At 44.4% G+C, this 14,934-nt stretch overlaps 1 protein-coding gene across 1 annotated transcript in view; it reads left to right on the top strand.

The window, feature by feature from the left end:
* The window catches only part of LOC119390985 (uncharacterized), a 95,632-nt gene that overhangs the window by 42,265 nt on the left and 38,433 nt on the right, over positions 1 to 14,934 (top strand). The window contains exon 5 of the mRNA XM_037658690.2: positions 1,923 to 2,067. Coding sequence (XP_037514618.1) covers positions 1,923 to 2,067 — 145 coding nt within the window. The remainder of the gene's footprint in view (positions 1 to 1,922; positions 2,068 to 14,934) is intronic.

Genomic DNA, 14,934 nt, shown 5'->3' with positions numbered 1-14,934 from the left:
GAGGACCGATTCCTGAAAATTTATTTGGAGCAGAGAACACTGTCTTAACCCCGTAACTATTGCCTACATTACTCAGACCATGGGATAGCTTGTGTACATAAGGTAACACTGTTACCTTTTCGTATCTCTGCTTATTGTCACATTTTTTAGAATGGTTCTGACCCTTTACCCATCTCAATAGTCTCTCACTGCAACTAGACAGCACACTGTTAGGGTAACCCGCTTGTTGAAGTCTCTGGATCTGTGTTAAGAAACTACATTCCATGTCATGTTCGCAAGACTTTACCAAAGCAGGCTTCAGGGCAGAATACGCTATTCCGTTCTTTATCACTTTCGAGTGTATGGACGATAACGGAAGGATTGGTTTCTGCGATCTCGGAAGATAATGCCAACAAACTTGACTGTACTCGAATGAAAGGCACAAATATGAAAACTGTAGCTTGGTGTCCTTAACCAGCTCAAGGGTAAACCTTTGTCCATAGCCGCATTCACGGAAAACTTTCAGGATATCGGCTACCCTTCTAATGTAGTTAATGCAAGAAAAAAACACTAAGTAGTCATCCACATAGCGAAATACAGAACTAGCCACATCCTTGCCTTTGCTTTTGCTATTGCACACGGTTTTTCCTTGTCTTTCATTGTTCTTCTTGTCTTGTTGGATGATATTTTCAAATAAATTTTTCAGTTGCGAGTCAGTGCTCGTCCTGTGTGAATGTTCCTGCTTAGTCTCTGTCTTTTAGCGCTGCATCAAGAATGCATTTGTACCAACTAGACCAACTTTCTATCCTGTTACCTTATATGGGGCAACGCTCGGCTAACGTACGGTTACTCACCCATACGATACCCAGAGCTTCGCCCACTCGTCATGACTCACTTCGTGGAGATGCGTGTTTTTTTTTGTTGTTGTTCAAAGGGAAGTGAAAGCAACTTTGAATAGTAGCAGGATTTGACTTTCTGCAGAATCTTGCAAGTGATAACCTGTAAAATATGTTACGTTTTAAAATTTACTATATAACCAATATAAGCCAATATAACGAACTCTTAAACTTAAAAAATTATGAATGGATGTGAGGGTAATTTGCTCATTTAACCTTGAAGTGGGGCTTCGCGGCAGTGCGGATTTCCCCTGGATAGGTGTATTCACGTTATAGTACCCCTCCACTGCAGTGATACCACTTTTACAGGGGGTTATATGCAGTTATACATATATGTCTATTCGTTCATTTCGAATACTTCGAAGTTTACAATAATTTAAATTCGTTTCGAAGTGAATTCGAATACTGTAATATTCGTTTGAATATTCGAATTGCCCAAATATTCGCACAAGCCTAAGAAAAACCTGTCTGTCAAGATTAGAAAGGAATCACTGCACTTTTGCTCATATATTTGCTTTGTTGGGACGTTAAACCCCAACAGTTATTATTATTTGCTTTGTTAAATCTGGTTTTGAGCCAAGTTAGCTTCGTTAATTCAGGATGATGACGAGATTGAAACCTACGATTGCTTGCTGAGGAACATAAATTTCTTTTTAGATCATGTTTTCACTGTACGCCTATTCATGTGGCCTTCCTTGCTTTGTACTGCCCAGCTGGCAACCTTCATGGGAGACTCTGTGCATAAAGCATGGGTTCTAAGTGAAAGATGGTTGCGTGAAAACCTCAAGATTGTTTCGATTCATTCTGGTATAAGCAGAGTTAGAGTCGGCAACTTTCTCCTTTCATGTCCACTAACTCACTGGAAGCTGCATACGAGGGATGCCAGGAGTAGGCACTTATGGTAGTCTCCACTGTGCTATCAGCTACAATTCTTATTCTGCGCTTTTGTCTTTTCACTTGCTGACACTACAGCTATTACTTTTCACGATAATCTTTGCTTTGTATATAACAGTTTTTCACAAGTGGGATGCCCTGTGTTTTGTGCAGGTTGTGTCCGGCAGGTGCACTGCAGCCATGGCCACTGTCCCCCCCGCTGGCAGCCTTCCCCAATGCAGCCACCCCATGGGTGCAGACAGTGCCCGAATCCATGCCTTGGGGCACTTACCCGACTGCTATCGCCAGTGAATCACAGGTAGGGGGCACACCTACAGCGTGTGTTAACGCGATAGCGTTAAAGAGCTCGTTCCGCAGAAATTCCGGTGTTGGCGTCAGTGTCGTTGATTGTGAGCGCAAAATTGTCATCTTGTCCGTGACCGAAAAATCGAGAAAGATGCAAATAAAATAAATAATAAAAAAATCTTAGGTTTGAGTGAGAATCGAACACAGGCCGTCTGCGTGGCAAGCAGGTGTTCTACCACAGAGCCACTCCATTGCTTGGAACTGCTCTGAAATTAACTTTAATGCTTCACCAACATACGCGTCCTGTGTACAGGTGTCGCAGTACGAGATGTAAAATCGCAGTAAAACGGGGTACAAGCGCATATTGCCATTGGGCGTCACACCATGTGACCTGCATAACGAGTTGGTGGTTTAAAGCCGGCCACCCATTACAAAAGGCACACACATTACTGCGCCTATTCCCTTACGAACACGTAGTGGGTGCTTCGCAACTTCGAAAAAGTATCACGCACATAATTGCTTCTGGTTTAAAGCATGCCACCCATTACAAAGGACATACATGTTAGTGTGCGCATTCTCTTACACACACGTAGTGGGTACACTGTTATAAAATGCTGTTGAAGAGGGTGGAAACCTTTACCTTTACTATAGGTATGTCGAGTGTGTGTGTGCATGTGTGAAACCGGGCGAGTGAACATAATGACAAGCGAAACAGAGCCCGATGGGGATGGGGCCGCATATCGCTATCACGTTCAACTTTTAAAGGCGAAGCTTAAGCGTCCTCCAATTTTTTCTTTAAACAATACAGATTTTTCATAAAAATTTGTGGGGTCTGAGAGATATCGCCACTCGTGGAACACACAGAGACGGTTCACACAGTCGTGCAACAACACGTGTGAAGTCTAGGGTTTGACGAAAACTTGTCTGGCGAGGAAAAATCATGGTCGAAGAAAATGTACACTCGCCAACTAAAATGAATGAATGAATGTGACCTTTATTGAAATAAAAGGACGACTCTTGGTCGCTGTTGGGGATAAGGTGGGAAAGGGGTAAGGGGATTAAAGGGTGATGAACATCTTCACGTCACGTTCTCGCACGAATCAGTCGACCTTTCCTACACCACTCGAAATAGGCCACTTTGACTACCGTATCTTGCGAGAGCTTTTTGGGCTTCATGGTCTGACTGTATTAAGTTACGTAGAGCTGTCATGTCAGCGTGCAGCAGGTGTTCAATGTGGTGTCTGCCTTTTTGAGAAAGCTGCGCATGTCCAAATGAGATGTTCTAAATCTGCTCGGCACAGCCTCTGACAGTGTGTGCATCGCGTAGAAATATTTTCACTCGAAGGTCGGGTAGCTTGCTGCCATTTGTCTAGTATGTGTGGTGTGTATGCAGAGTTAGCCATAACTTTGTTTAAAAAGATTTCTTGTTGACGAGTAAACCCACCCTTGTCATTTAGTATGCGCGTCGGTGTAGCTTCTAATAGTCGGTTTTTGCTGTCTGCTTTCATTTTAGTGCGAATGTAATGCATCAGTGCTCTGCTAGGAGAGCCTTCTGCCCAGATCTCAATATAGGGATTTTGGTCTTCCGGGTGTGGCGAGGAACTGGGGTGTGGGGAATTGTATATGTGATCAAGCCCACCCGCTTGAGCGGCGACCGCATGAGCGGCTGCGTTTCCCCCGTCTGTGCCAGTGTGCCCCGGTATCCAGAGAATTTCAACATTTGTCCCGATGTCTTGAATTCTTTTTAGCTTTCTTCTGGTGTCGTTGGCTACAGCATAAGAGGCTGGGTCCGAGCTAGTTGGTACACTGGCTACAGCATCTTCAGTCGTTGGCGCCGTTAGTTCAGTTACCGCTTCGTATGAATCTGTGAAAATAAAACAACCACAGAATTGACGTTTCGGCGCCCAGTACGGGTGCCTTGTTGCCTTGTCCTGAGGTATACGCAGGCGCGTTGCACCTTTCTACGCATATATAATAAAGACCAGCATGTGTTCGTTCATTGTGAACAAGGCACCCGTACTGGGCTCCGAAACGTCAATTCTTTTGTTGTTTTATTTTAGTTGGCGAGTGTACGTTTTCTTCGACCACAACAACATGTGTACGCTTATTAAACACTTTTACATACGGCGCGCTCGCCTGCCGAATCTAATACACAACTAGTCACTTGCTAAATAACCTTATACAATGCTAATGAATACTCTGGAAACATAAGACATATGCGTTGCCGATGCATGACTCACCACGAGGGGCCCGAGGGAAACGAGCCACGGTATCGTCACCCACGGACCCACCGCGGGAGACGTCCATCCACACCCCCCGCGAAACCCAAAAAGAGACTCGTTGCTGTTTTCTATGCGCCGACCACTTATTCGTGTTTACGTCTGTATTATTTGTTTTTTTTCTTACCTATTTTCTTTCCTTTTTCTTTCCCCCCTATCTTCCTTTCCCCAATGTTTCCCCTTTCCCAAATGAGCAGGCAGGCGTTGTGCCCCTTTAGGTGGCAGTTGTCAGCCTGTTCCCTCCCTATTTCGTGTCTTCGTGTTTTCTATGTATTCAAACCAAATAAATAAATAACTTCCCCGGGGCGGCGCTGCTGGCACCACCGCGCTAACCCTAACGCGCTAACCGCTGCGGCTTATCCGCGAGACGCACGTGCGCCATGAGGCACAAACAACTTTACAGGGGGTGATGGCACCTCCACAAATTCTAGGACAGTCAGGCTCCTGTCGTTTTCGCACATGAACTCTATGTCGAGACGGAAATACTTTACTGCAGCTAAAATGACGTTGACATGACTAACAAAAACTCATTAACTTTTTAATTATTGATGTGAGTGCAGTTATTTATATTAGAAAGTTGTAGTGCATGATAATTTATGGCACACTGAGTTTTTAGAAATCGCAAAAGTTGCACATAGTTCGAGATGTTCATCATTGAATTTCAAGGGCGAAATCGAAACTGATCGTGCCCAGCGCACAGGAAACACCTGCCTGTTATGTCAGCCTGGAACTACCCGTGACGAAGAAGTGACGAAATTTGGATCAAGGCATGCGGAAGCAGAATCTGGTCAGAAAAATCGGCAAGTGTTCTGAAATACACAAGTAGATAGCTTATTGTTTGCATTCAATGTGTAGTGCTTATGTGTTTCTTTCTTAGACTATAAAGAGGCTCAAAAACCTATTTTGCCTGTCTGCAAAAAGAAGCGCCGCAGTGGCTGCCCCCGAGTTTTATGCTTCCCAGACAAAGAAAAGGTTGATATTGCAGTTTTCTTGTGCACAGCTCGAAAGAAACATATAAGCACCAAACACTACATGCAAAAGTAAGGCGATGCGCTGAGGCAAGTGAGATGAATTGAAGATGTTTACGAAAAGGTACGGTCGTAGCGCACCTTCATTCAAATTTGGTCCCTTCCTTGTCACGGGTAGTTTCGGTCTGACGTAGCAGAACGGTCGCGCTTCGTCAACACTGAGCACAATTTGTTTCGATTTCGCCCTTAAAATTCAATGACGAATATCTCGAACTATGTGCAACTTTTGTGATTTCTAAAAAATGGGTGTGCCATAAATTAGCGTGCACTACAACTTATTAGTATAAACACCTGCCCTCAAGTCAATAATTAAAAAGTTACTCAACGAGCTTTTTAATTAATCGCAACAGTGTCATTTCAGCTGCGGCAAAGTATTTCCCCCTCGACGTGGAGTTTGTGGGCGAAAACGACAGGCGTCTTACTGTCACAGGATTTTTATAAAAAAGCTGTAGTTCTAAAAAAAAAAACAGCCTGTATAGTTGTGCTGCATTCACTTATCAAACACCTTAACCTCTAAATAATGGGAAATATTTAGGGATGTGTGAATATTCGAAATTTCGAATATTTTTCTAATAGGGTTTGCAATTCGATTTGATTCACGCCAGAATTTTACTATTTGATGTATTCGAACTTCTGGAAAATAAATATAACGGTTTTGTTCGCGCAGGTTATCGTGTAATCCTCTCTGAGGGAAGGCTCTCCATTTATTTATTTATTCAAGTTACTCCTAAAGGCCCTCGTGTTGAGGTTCTTGTGTTAAGTACAGATACAACATGTGTACAAGTACAGGCTGGAACAAAATTTGTAAAATAATGAGTGAGATACAAAAATAGATACAGTCGATCCCGGATATATCGAACTCAAAGGGGACCGCGAAATAGTTCGATATAGGTAAGTCGATCCCGGATATATTGAACTCGAAGGGGATCGCGAAATAGTTCGATATATCGATAATTCGAAATACGAAATATGCTTATTTAAGGCTTTAATTAAAGCACTGCAGGCCTCGACACAGTTTTCTGAAATCGTAAAAAGCGCGAACATGACGATTCGCTCACATATGCTAAAGAACAAGGCGAGAACTTCTTTTGCAAGTTAGCGCACTTTATTTCGCATGAATAAAGTCCGTCAAATTGTCTTGCTTCTTGCGTGCCGTGAATTCATCAAGTCATCGTCAATATTATATAAGCTTTCCCAATAAGTAAATTCAGCACCTTCTGCCACAACAGCGGTGATCGACGCTGAACGCTGATGCGAGCTCTGTAGCGCCGTAAAGGGTTTAGCGGTGGCAACGGTGGCTGGCATCTTCAAACCGCACGGGTCCATTTCCGCAGCACCGGCAACGTCAGCTATGATCTCAGCATCGATGCAGTCAGAAACAGCTACGTCGTTATCTGTACCGATGAAGTCACTCGCTGTGCTCCCGTCTGATACGGCGCCCGGAAACGCTAAGTCGCAAAATTCACTGACGCACCGTACGCCGTAGTCGGCGGTCATGACACGCCCGAAGTCGTCACCTGGCACCAAGGCCCGTAAGGAAACAGTGCACGACGGTGCTTTACTTGACGTCGTTTCAAGCACCGGTCATCATTTTTATCGCTACGAGCGGGACAATGTTTAGTTCCGAAGTACACACAGTACACATTCTGCAAGAGACAACGCTGCACCGCTGCACGAAGAAACATTTCTCTACCGTTGACATGTTGGCGATACCGATAGCACTTGTGGCTTTGTAGAAGGCAGCCGCTACTTTGGCGAGAAATGCGAAAAAAAGCGTAGCCTCCGAGATTAGCGTTTTAAAACCGAAAACACTAAAAATACGTCACGAGGTCACGGATCTCGAAGGCCATGTTTTGCGGGCCCGCATGCCATCGTGCGCGAAGAGACAAGGAAGGGAAATAAAGCATTACAACAAGACTGCGAAGTCACTTCGAATTCTCATTTTGGTGCCCTCAGCAATCAGCCTCTTTGAAAAACACTAGCCCATGCGTTAAAACCTGCGTACCGCGCGTGAAATATACCGGTGAACTGACAAGCGCTGCGCAACGAACTAGAGCAACGCAATTTCGTCACCTGCGCGCGACGAGGGATTGGAACTTATAAGAACGCGGCCGAAAAATGATCAATAGTTGTTAGGAAAAATGCACTTTCTGGGCTTCGGCGCGGGGCAGTGTTCGATATAGCGGATGTTTCGCTGTGCGGGAGTTCGATATACGTGCACACCAACTCCATACTTTTGCATGGGAAATTCAAGGGGATTTCTCAACCAATAATATTCGAGTTCGATATAACCGGGATCGACTGTATAGATAATTCGAAATACGAAATATGCATATGTAAGGCTTTAATTAAAGCACTGCAGGCCTCGACACAGTTTTCTGAAATCGTAAAAAGGGCGAACATGACGATTCACTCACATATGCTAAAGAACAAGGCGAGAACTTCTTTTGCAAGTTAGCGCACTTTATTTCGCATGAAAAAAGTCCGTCAACTTGTCTTGCTTCTGCGCGTTGAATTCATCAAGTCATCGTCAATATTATTGAAGCTTTCCAAATAAGTAAATTCAGCACCTTCCGCCACAACAGCAGTGATCGACGCTGAACGCTGATGCGAGCTCTGTAGCACGGTAAAGGGTTTAGCGGTGGCAATGGCGGCTGGCATCTTCAAACCGCACGGGTCCATTTCCGCAGCACCGGCAACGTCAGCTATGATCTCGGCATCGATGCAGTAAGAAACAGCTACGTCGTTATCTGCACCGATGAAGTCACTCGCTGTGCTCCCGTCCGATACGGCGCCCGGAAACGCTAAGTTGCAAAATTCACTGACGCACCGTACGCCGTAGTCGGCGGTCATGACGCGCCCAAAGTCGTCACCTGGCACCAAGGCCCGTAAGGAAACAGCGCGCGACGGTGCTTTACTTGACGTCGTTCCAAGCACCGGTCATCATTTTTATCGCTATGAGCGGGAAAATGCTTAGTTCGACTCCCGAATGGTGATTTATCAAGAACAAAGCGCGAAGTACACATGCTGCAAGAGACAACGCCAACAACGCTGCATGAAGAAACATTTCTCTACCGTCGACATGCTGGCGATACCGATGGCACTTGTGGCTTTGCAGACGGCAGCCGCTACTTTGGCGAGAAATGCGAAAAAAAGCGTAGCCTCTAAGATTGGCATTTTAAAAGCGAAAACACTAAAAATACATCACGAGGTTGCGGATCTCGAAGGCCATGCTTTGCGGGCCCGCATGCCATCGTGCGCGAAGAGACAAGGAAGGGAATGCAAACGTTACAACAAGGCTGCCAAGTCACTTCGAATTCTCATTTTGGTGCCCTCGGCAATCAGCCTCTTTGAAAAACACTAGCGCATGCGTTAAAACCTGCGGACCACGCGTCAAATATACCGGTGAACTGACAAGCGCTGCGCAACGAACTAGAGCAACGCAATTTCGTCACCTGCGTGCGACGAGGGATTGGAACTTACAAGAACGCGGCCGAAAAATGATCAATAGTCATTAGGAAAAATGCACTTTCTGGGCTTTGGCGCAGGGCAGCGTTCGATATAGCGGATGTTTCGCTGTGCGGGAGTTCGATATACGTGCACACCAACCCCATACTTTTGCATGGGAAATTCAAGGGGATTTCTCAAATGTTCGATATAGCCAATAATTCGATATATCCGAGTTCGATATATCCGGGATCGACTGTATAACTATTAACACTGCAGATGAAAAGCATGCAAAGGAATAAATCAAGCGATTGCTTGGCAGCACATATAGAAAAAAAAGTCGAACAAAAGTACAAAGTTTGAAAAAGAAAAGTACAAAGCCAAAGTGAAATGAGCAGAAACTTGAATAAGATGGCGAAATACAAACGCACACAGAGAAACCATTTGAATGGTAATCACGGGTGGTTGGTTGAAAGTTATTGTGAATTAGGTATTAAAATGTGTCTCTGTAGCGATGTGTGATGGTAGCTGGCTCCAATCCTTCGGTGTACGCCGTGTGAGTTATTCGACATAGTGTTTAGAATGGCAGATGAGCTCTTTTACTTTGTTAGGATGGTCCGGCGAGGAAAGATAGCGGCTGGTTGCAGGAAAAAACCGTCATGGCGAAATGGGTGATGGTACAGTTTATGAAGAAGTGGTAAATGAGCAAGTTTACGGCGATGCGAAAGTTTATGCAATTGAATGTGATTTCTTATGCAGTGACACTAGCGAAAGGTGAGTATCCCAAGTAGATGAAGTGAATAGCATGGTTTTGAAGGTCTTCGATCTCATTAATCGTGCAGTGTTTATAAGGGTCCCAGATTGCAGATGCATATGCGTGCGAAGGGATACCACAAGAAGCCTATTTGTCCACGGATGACTAGTGCTATTTTGGAACTCTAGACAAACAGAGACCATTGGTACACAAAAAGCAAAATAGGGGTAATTCTCATTACGAAGAAAAGTTCAGGATAGCCCGAAATAGGTCACTCAAATCACTCGAACTCGTAAGAAGGAATACTACTCTCTACTCATTGTTAGAAGTTCAAGGGACACTAAAATTACTTGGCAGAATATAAATTCAATAATAAAACAGACTCCGAGCCACTTCAGTATGTCTTACACTCAGGTGTCAGGAATATTGCCACGTGCATTTCTTATCACCACAAGCACTGTCAGCAACGCTCAGCGCAAACCGCGCCTCATTGTTCGAGAAGCTTCGCGATTATTGTAGATCGACTTGTTAAGATTGCGCACAAGACGCGAACACTCGAGCTTATTCTAGAACTTGCGCGACAACCAGTGATAACGCTGGAATATTCGACGGCGCATGCATAAATGCCGACGCGCTTCACCGCTTGTCAGTTTATCAACGACCGATGCCCTATTCGGCGATATCAGTGTATTGCTGTAGCTTGAGTTTTCATTTCCTGGCCACAAGTTCAGCCAAGTAAAGAGTTTCAGCTTGAACACGACGACTGCTGTCTTCGTCGACGTCACGACCCCGTGACAATATAGGCAGAGTTAATAGTGGCATCTTTCAATAATTATTCTTGTAGCATCGGCAAGCAAGTTACAAATACATGCCGTGATGTCACATTTCGTACACTCCCTGATAGGGTGGTCAATTCCTTTGCTTTCATCGAAATCAGGACAGCCGAGATCATCACGGTAGTCAACACGATGCCGTGCAAACACAGCATTGGATATGATGAGGTGTCTTCATTTATATTTTAAAACAATGTATTGATATACTTTGCATTCCATTGGAAATAACCTTCAATGGCGCTTTTCACACAGCTACGCACCCTGATCTCCTAAAGCTTGCGGAAGTCGTTCCTGTACACAAAAATGGAGACCAACGCCTTCCTGAAAATTATTGCCCTATGTCTGTCTTGAGTGCCATTGATACAGCCTTCGAAAAACTCATTGTAAAATGGGTCATGAATTTCGTCGAACAAGGATCGTTTCAGAATTAAGAGGTCCACTGCCACTGCTTTGCTGTCTTTCTCAGATATTGTAAACACCTGCTTAAACAATAATACGGTCATATTAGGTTTATTCATTGACATAAAAAAGGCTTTCGACACGGTGCATCATGGGATATTACCTGAAAAACTAGAATGTTACAGTTTTCGTGGTGTATGTCTAGACTTCTTCAGAAGCTATTTCACAAACAGGCACCAGAAGGTGGGTGTAATTCCTCGATGTTGAATCCGATATTTCTGCAGTTACAACGGGAGTCTTCCAGGGAGCAGTGTTGGGACCCATATTTTCACTACACTCAGACCTCGATATAACGAACACGGATATAACGAATTATCGGTTATAACGAAGTAAATGAAGAATAGTCTTGTCATAGCTACAGTGTTACAAATAAACGTTTATAACGAATTTTCGTGGCGGATGTGACTTTTTTATAATGAGGTTTGAGTGTATACGTGAGCGACCTGCCATTGATATTGCATAATTTTAGTCCTATCATGTATGCTGATGACACTGTTCTCAATTGCGCACATGAGTCTGCGACCAAAGCTTTCCGTTTAGCCAATGAAGAGGTGAGGCTTATTAATGACTGGTTTCACCCCAATAAACTGCTACTAAACATAAAAAAGCCAAAATATATCCTAATTCATTCTTCACGCAAAGCAACAGTCCTCGACTCATGTGTGCTTCAGATAGAGGGGGAGCCTCTTGAACGTGTGAATAGTGTAACATATCTAGGTGTTGCAGTAGACCACAATTTAAATTGGAAAATGCATATTGAGTCGCTGTGTAAAAAGCTCAGCAGTGTTTGCTTCGTGATATTTAAATGTTGACAATTTTTCGATGTACCAACATTAAGGACGATTTATTTTGCTCTTTTCCATAGTCAGTTATCATACTGCATAGAATCATGGGGTCACACATATGATTCTTAAAGCCACTGGTAGTGTTGCAGAAGTGAGCAATTTGATTTTTGTTGAATTCAAGTTATGCATTTGAAAGGCTTTTGGTGTAGCGCAAAAGGAAACACGGACACGAGAAGGCACACAGGAACACCACCGCTACTAGCAACAACATGTTTATTTTCAAGAACCAGACCGCTTATATACCATCAAAATCAGGCAGACAGCTGAACACGTGGGATCACTCAGATAATGCGTAAAAAACCACTTCACTAAGCAAAATCATGACAGGATAAAACTGTAAATCACTGCTTGCGCAAGAACCCTAACTCTTTAGGTGACAATGTTATCGATGGCTTGCTCACACACAACTCACCAAGCGCATCAATTAGCTCGGCTTCAACTATAAGACGGGTGATCTCTTCTTTATGTTGACCAACAATGACGGTGTTATGAAACAATGGTCGGCCACCGCATGCATGAACGTGGAGTGCTAGAAACCCATCAGGCGCCACTCTATTCGATTTGTAATTGTGCTCTCTTAATCGCTCATTGACACATCTGCTGGTTTGGCCGACGTATTGCTTTCCACAAGAGAGCGGAACATGATAGATTACAAAACACTTGCAATCAACAAATTTGTTTGCATGCTTTTTTGTGCAACCAACTTTTTCTGCTCTGACTGGATTTGTCATGGCGCACAGTTTCCCGAGCTTATCGGGCACTGAGAAGACTACCTTAATATTATCGCGAAGTGCCACCTTCTTGAGATTATGTGACAGCTGGTGAACATAGGGGATTACAGCAGTGCGTCTCGTTTCTGTCGTTACACGGCCTTGTGCTTTACACTGGCTTGAAGTTCTGCGACTTCTTTTCAACTGTTTCTCTGCGACAGACACTAAAACATGATCTGGATAGCCAGATTCCTTCAGGCGTGAAATCTGGTTCTGGAAGCTATGCTTCGTTAGGTGGGCACAAGATTTGTTCAAAGTGTTGCTGAGGCACATTGTTGCGATACCTCTCTTGGTTAGTTTCGAATGATTCAAATGAAATGGGAGTAAAGCTTTTTGAGCACGTGGTTCGTAGCTCCAGCATAGCTGGTTGTCAGAACAAACGAGACTTAAGTCTAAAAACCTAATTTTCGTGAGTCCTTGGAACTCTTAAGGGTGTTCAAAAGAGTAAGAAAGATAGCTTGGATGTATTCTTTAGCGCGAAGACCTACAAGGCTGACATACTTTTTCGAGTCATTGTATTGGAAATAGGTACCTGGCAAAAAGAACTTGCTACATTTCTCTTGGACAAGCTCAATATTCTCGAGGTTCGTGACCCATTTTTAGTAAAGAGTTCAGACAATATTTTAGACTTCATGAAAGCTCACGAAAATGAGGGGCTAAAAGCCTTTTCTATTGATGTCACTGACTTATACTACTCCCTCCCCCATGCACAATGGCTAAAATGTGTTGAAACCAGCATTGATGAATTCGGTGCGGTCAAGTTCTCTACTGAGTCGGGCGTATCTGCTGATTTTATTACCTTGTAACAATTTTATCTGACTCAACATTCATTAAATGGAACGATGAAATACTTTTACAAAAAAAAGGATATTTATATAGGCTCATGTATAGCGCCTGTGTTAAGCAACCTTTTTCTAGCAGAACTTGACCGGTGTGTGGCAGATCGTATCAAGGGGACAAATGTTAAGAAAGTGTTTCGTTATGTAGACACTTTTATTATTGCGATAGCAATTATATGGACAGTCTCGGCTGGAAAATGTCCGCCCCCGTCGCCGTCATGCACCGTATATGCATAAGTATGTACAGTAGAACCCCGCTGTTACGTTCCTCACTGCTGCGTTTTCCCGGCTGTTACGTCGTTTTCCGCCGGTCCCGGCATAGCTCCCATAGGATACAATGTATTGGGAACCCCGCTGTTACGTCGTAACTGTCGGACCGTTCCCGTATGATACGTCGCGAAGTGTGCCCGGAGCCGACCGAGTGACTACCAACGAGAGCGGCCATGGTGCATTTTCACGCAGCTTGGCCTCGTTTGACCGTAATATTAGCCGCATGAAAGGCGCAAGCAACAGAATCTTTCAATTGATGCAAACAAAAGCATGGCCTTCGAGATTCAAATTGCAAAGATGGCGTCTATGACGTAACTGCTCGCGAAAGCAAGGCCTTCGAGATTGGCATTTACTATTGACAAAAGCATAGCCTCTGAGATTTGCATTGCACAAACATGGCGTGTATGACGTAATTGCTTGCGAAAGCAAGGCCTTCGAGATTGGCATTCACTTCTGCCATCGCGTTGGCGTAGACTCATCATCATCGTTATTTATCGGAGAACGGGAGGAGTTCGAGCTGGTTGGAGCTCGCATGGTCGTGCGTGCGGTTCGCGGTCGGACTCGCCGCGCCGGTTGTGATTGCGTGTGCTTAGTTCTTTCATGCCTACAGCTGTTGGTGTTAAAAAAATCACATACGTTGATTACATTTCTGTGGATAAGGCCGTCCTAAGCTCCGCGTTTCTATCCATCGACTAGATCGCGGCTGAGCGCGCCAATTTTCGTGCTGCTCGTAAGAATTGAAATAAAATTCTGTACCACTAAATATTTTGCCGTTTTTCCTGTTTTTCGGCTCTTACGTTTCCCGTCTCTTACGTTTATTTCCTACGGTCCCTTCAAAAACGTATCAGCGGGGTTCTACTGTATATATATATAAAAGCCCCAAAGAAAAATAGTTCAGAAAAATGCTTCCGAAGCGCGGAATCGAACCAGGGACCTCTTGCTCCGCAGCGAGTGGCGCTAGCCACTACGCCACGGAACGCAGGTCCTCCGCATAGCTAACGGCGAGCGTTATATACGCACCCTTTGCCGCTGGACGGACTCAGAGATGGCCGACGCTCATAAGCGTTTCTTCATTACCAGCGAGATGGCGCTAGGATCGCGACGAGCGCATTTAAAAGTCGTCGGCGAGCTCGCTCACTTCTTATATTTGCGCAAGGAGAACCTTGGCCTTCCGCTGTCTGCTCGCGCGGTTTTCTCGTGGTGAGAGCAAGAGGGATGTTTCAAGCTTTAACCGTGATGTCCGCGCTCATGTTACGGAGCGCCGCTAAACGACGCCGCTAAACGAACAAACAGAAGATGAGCGCGAACTATCAAGTGTCACAGCTCGACACTTGAAGCACGCTAGTTTCTTTCGCT

Source organism: Rhipicephalus sanguineus, chromosome 4, assembly GCF_013339695.2.
Source record: "Rhipicephalus sanguineus isolate Rsan-2018 chromosome 4, BIME_Rsan_1.4, whole genome shotgun sequence".
Classification (NCBI taxonomy): domain Eukaryota; kingdom Metazoa; phylum Arthropoda; class Arachnida; order Ixodida; family Ixodidae; genus Rhipicephalus; species Rhipicephalus sanguineus.
Note: the sequence above shows the minus strand (reverse complement) of the source record. Positions and strands in the feature narration are given on the sequence as shown.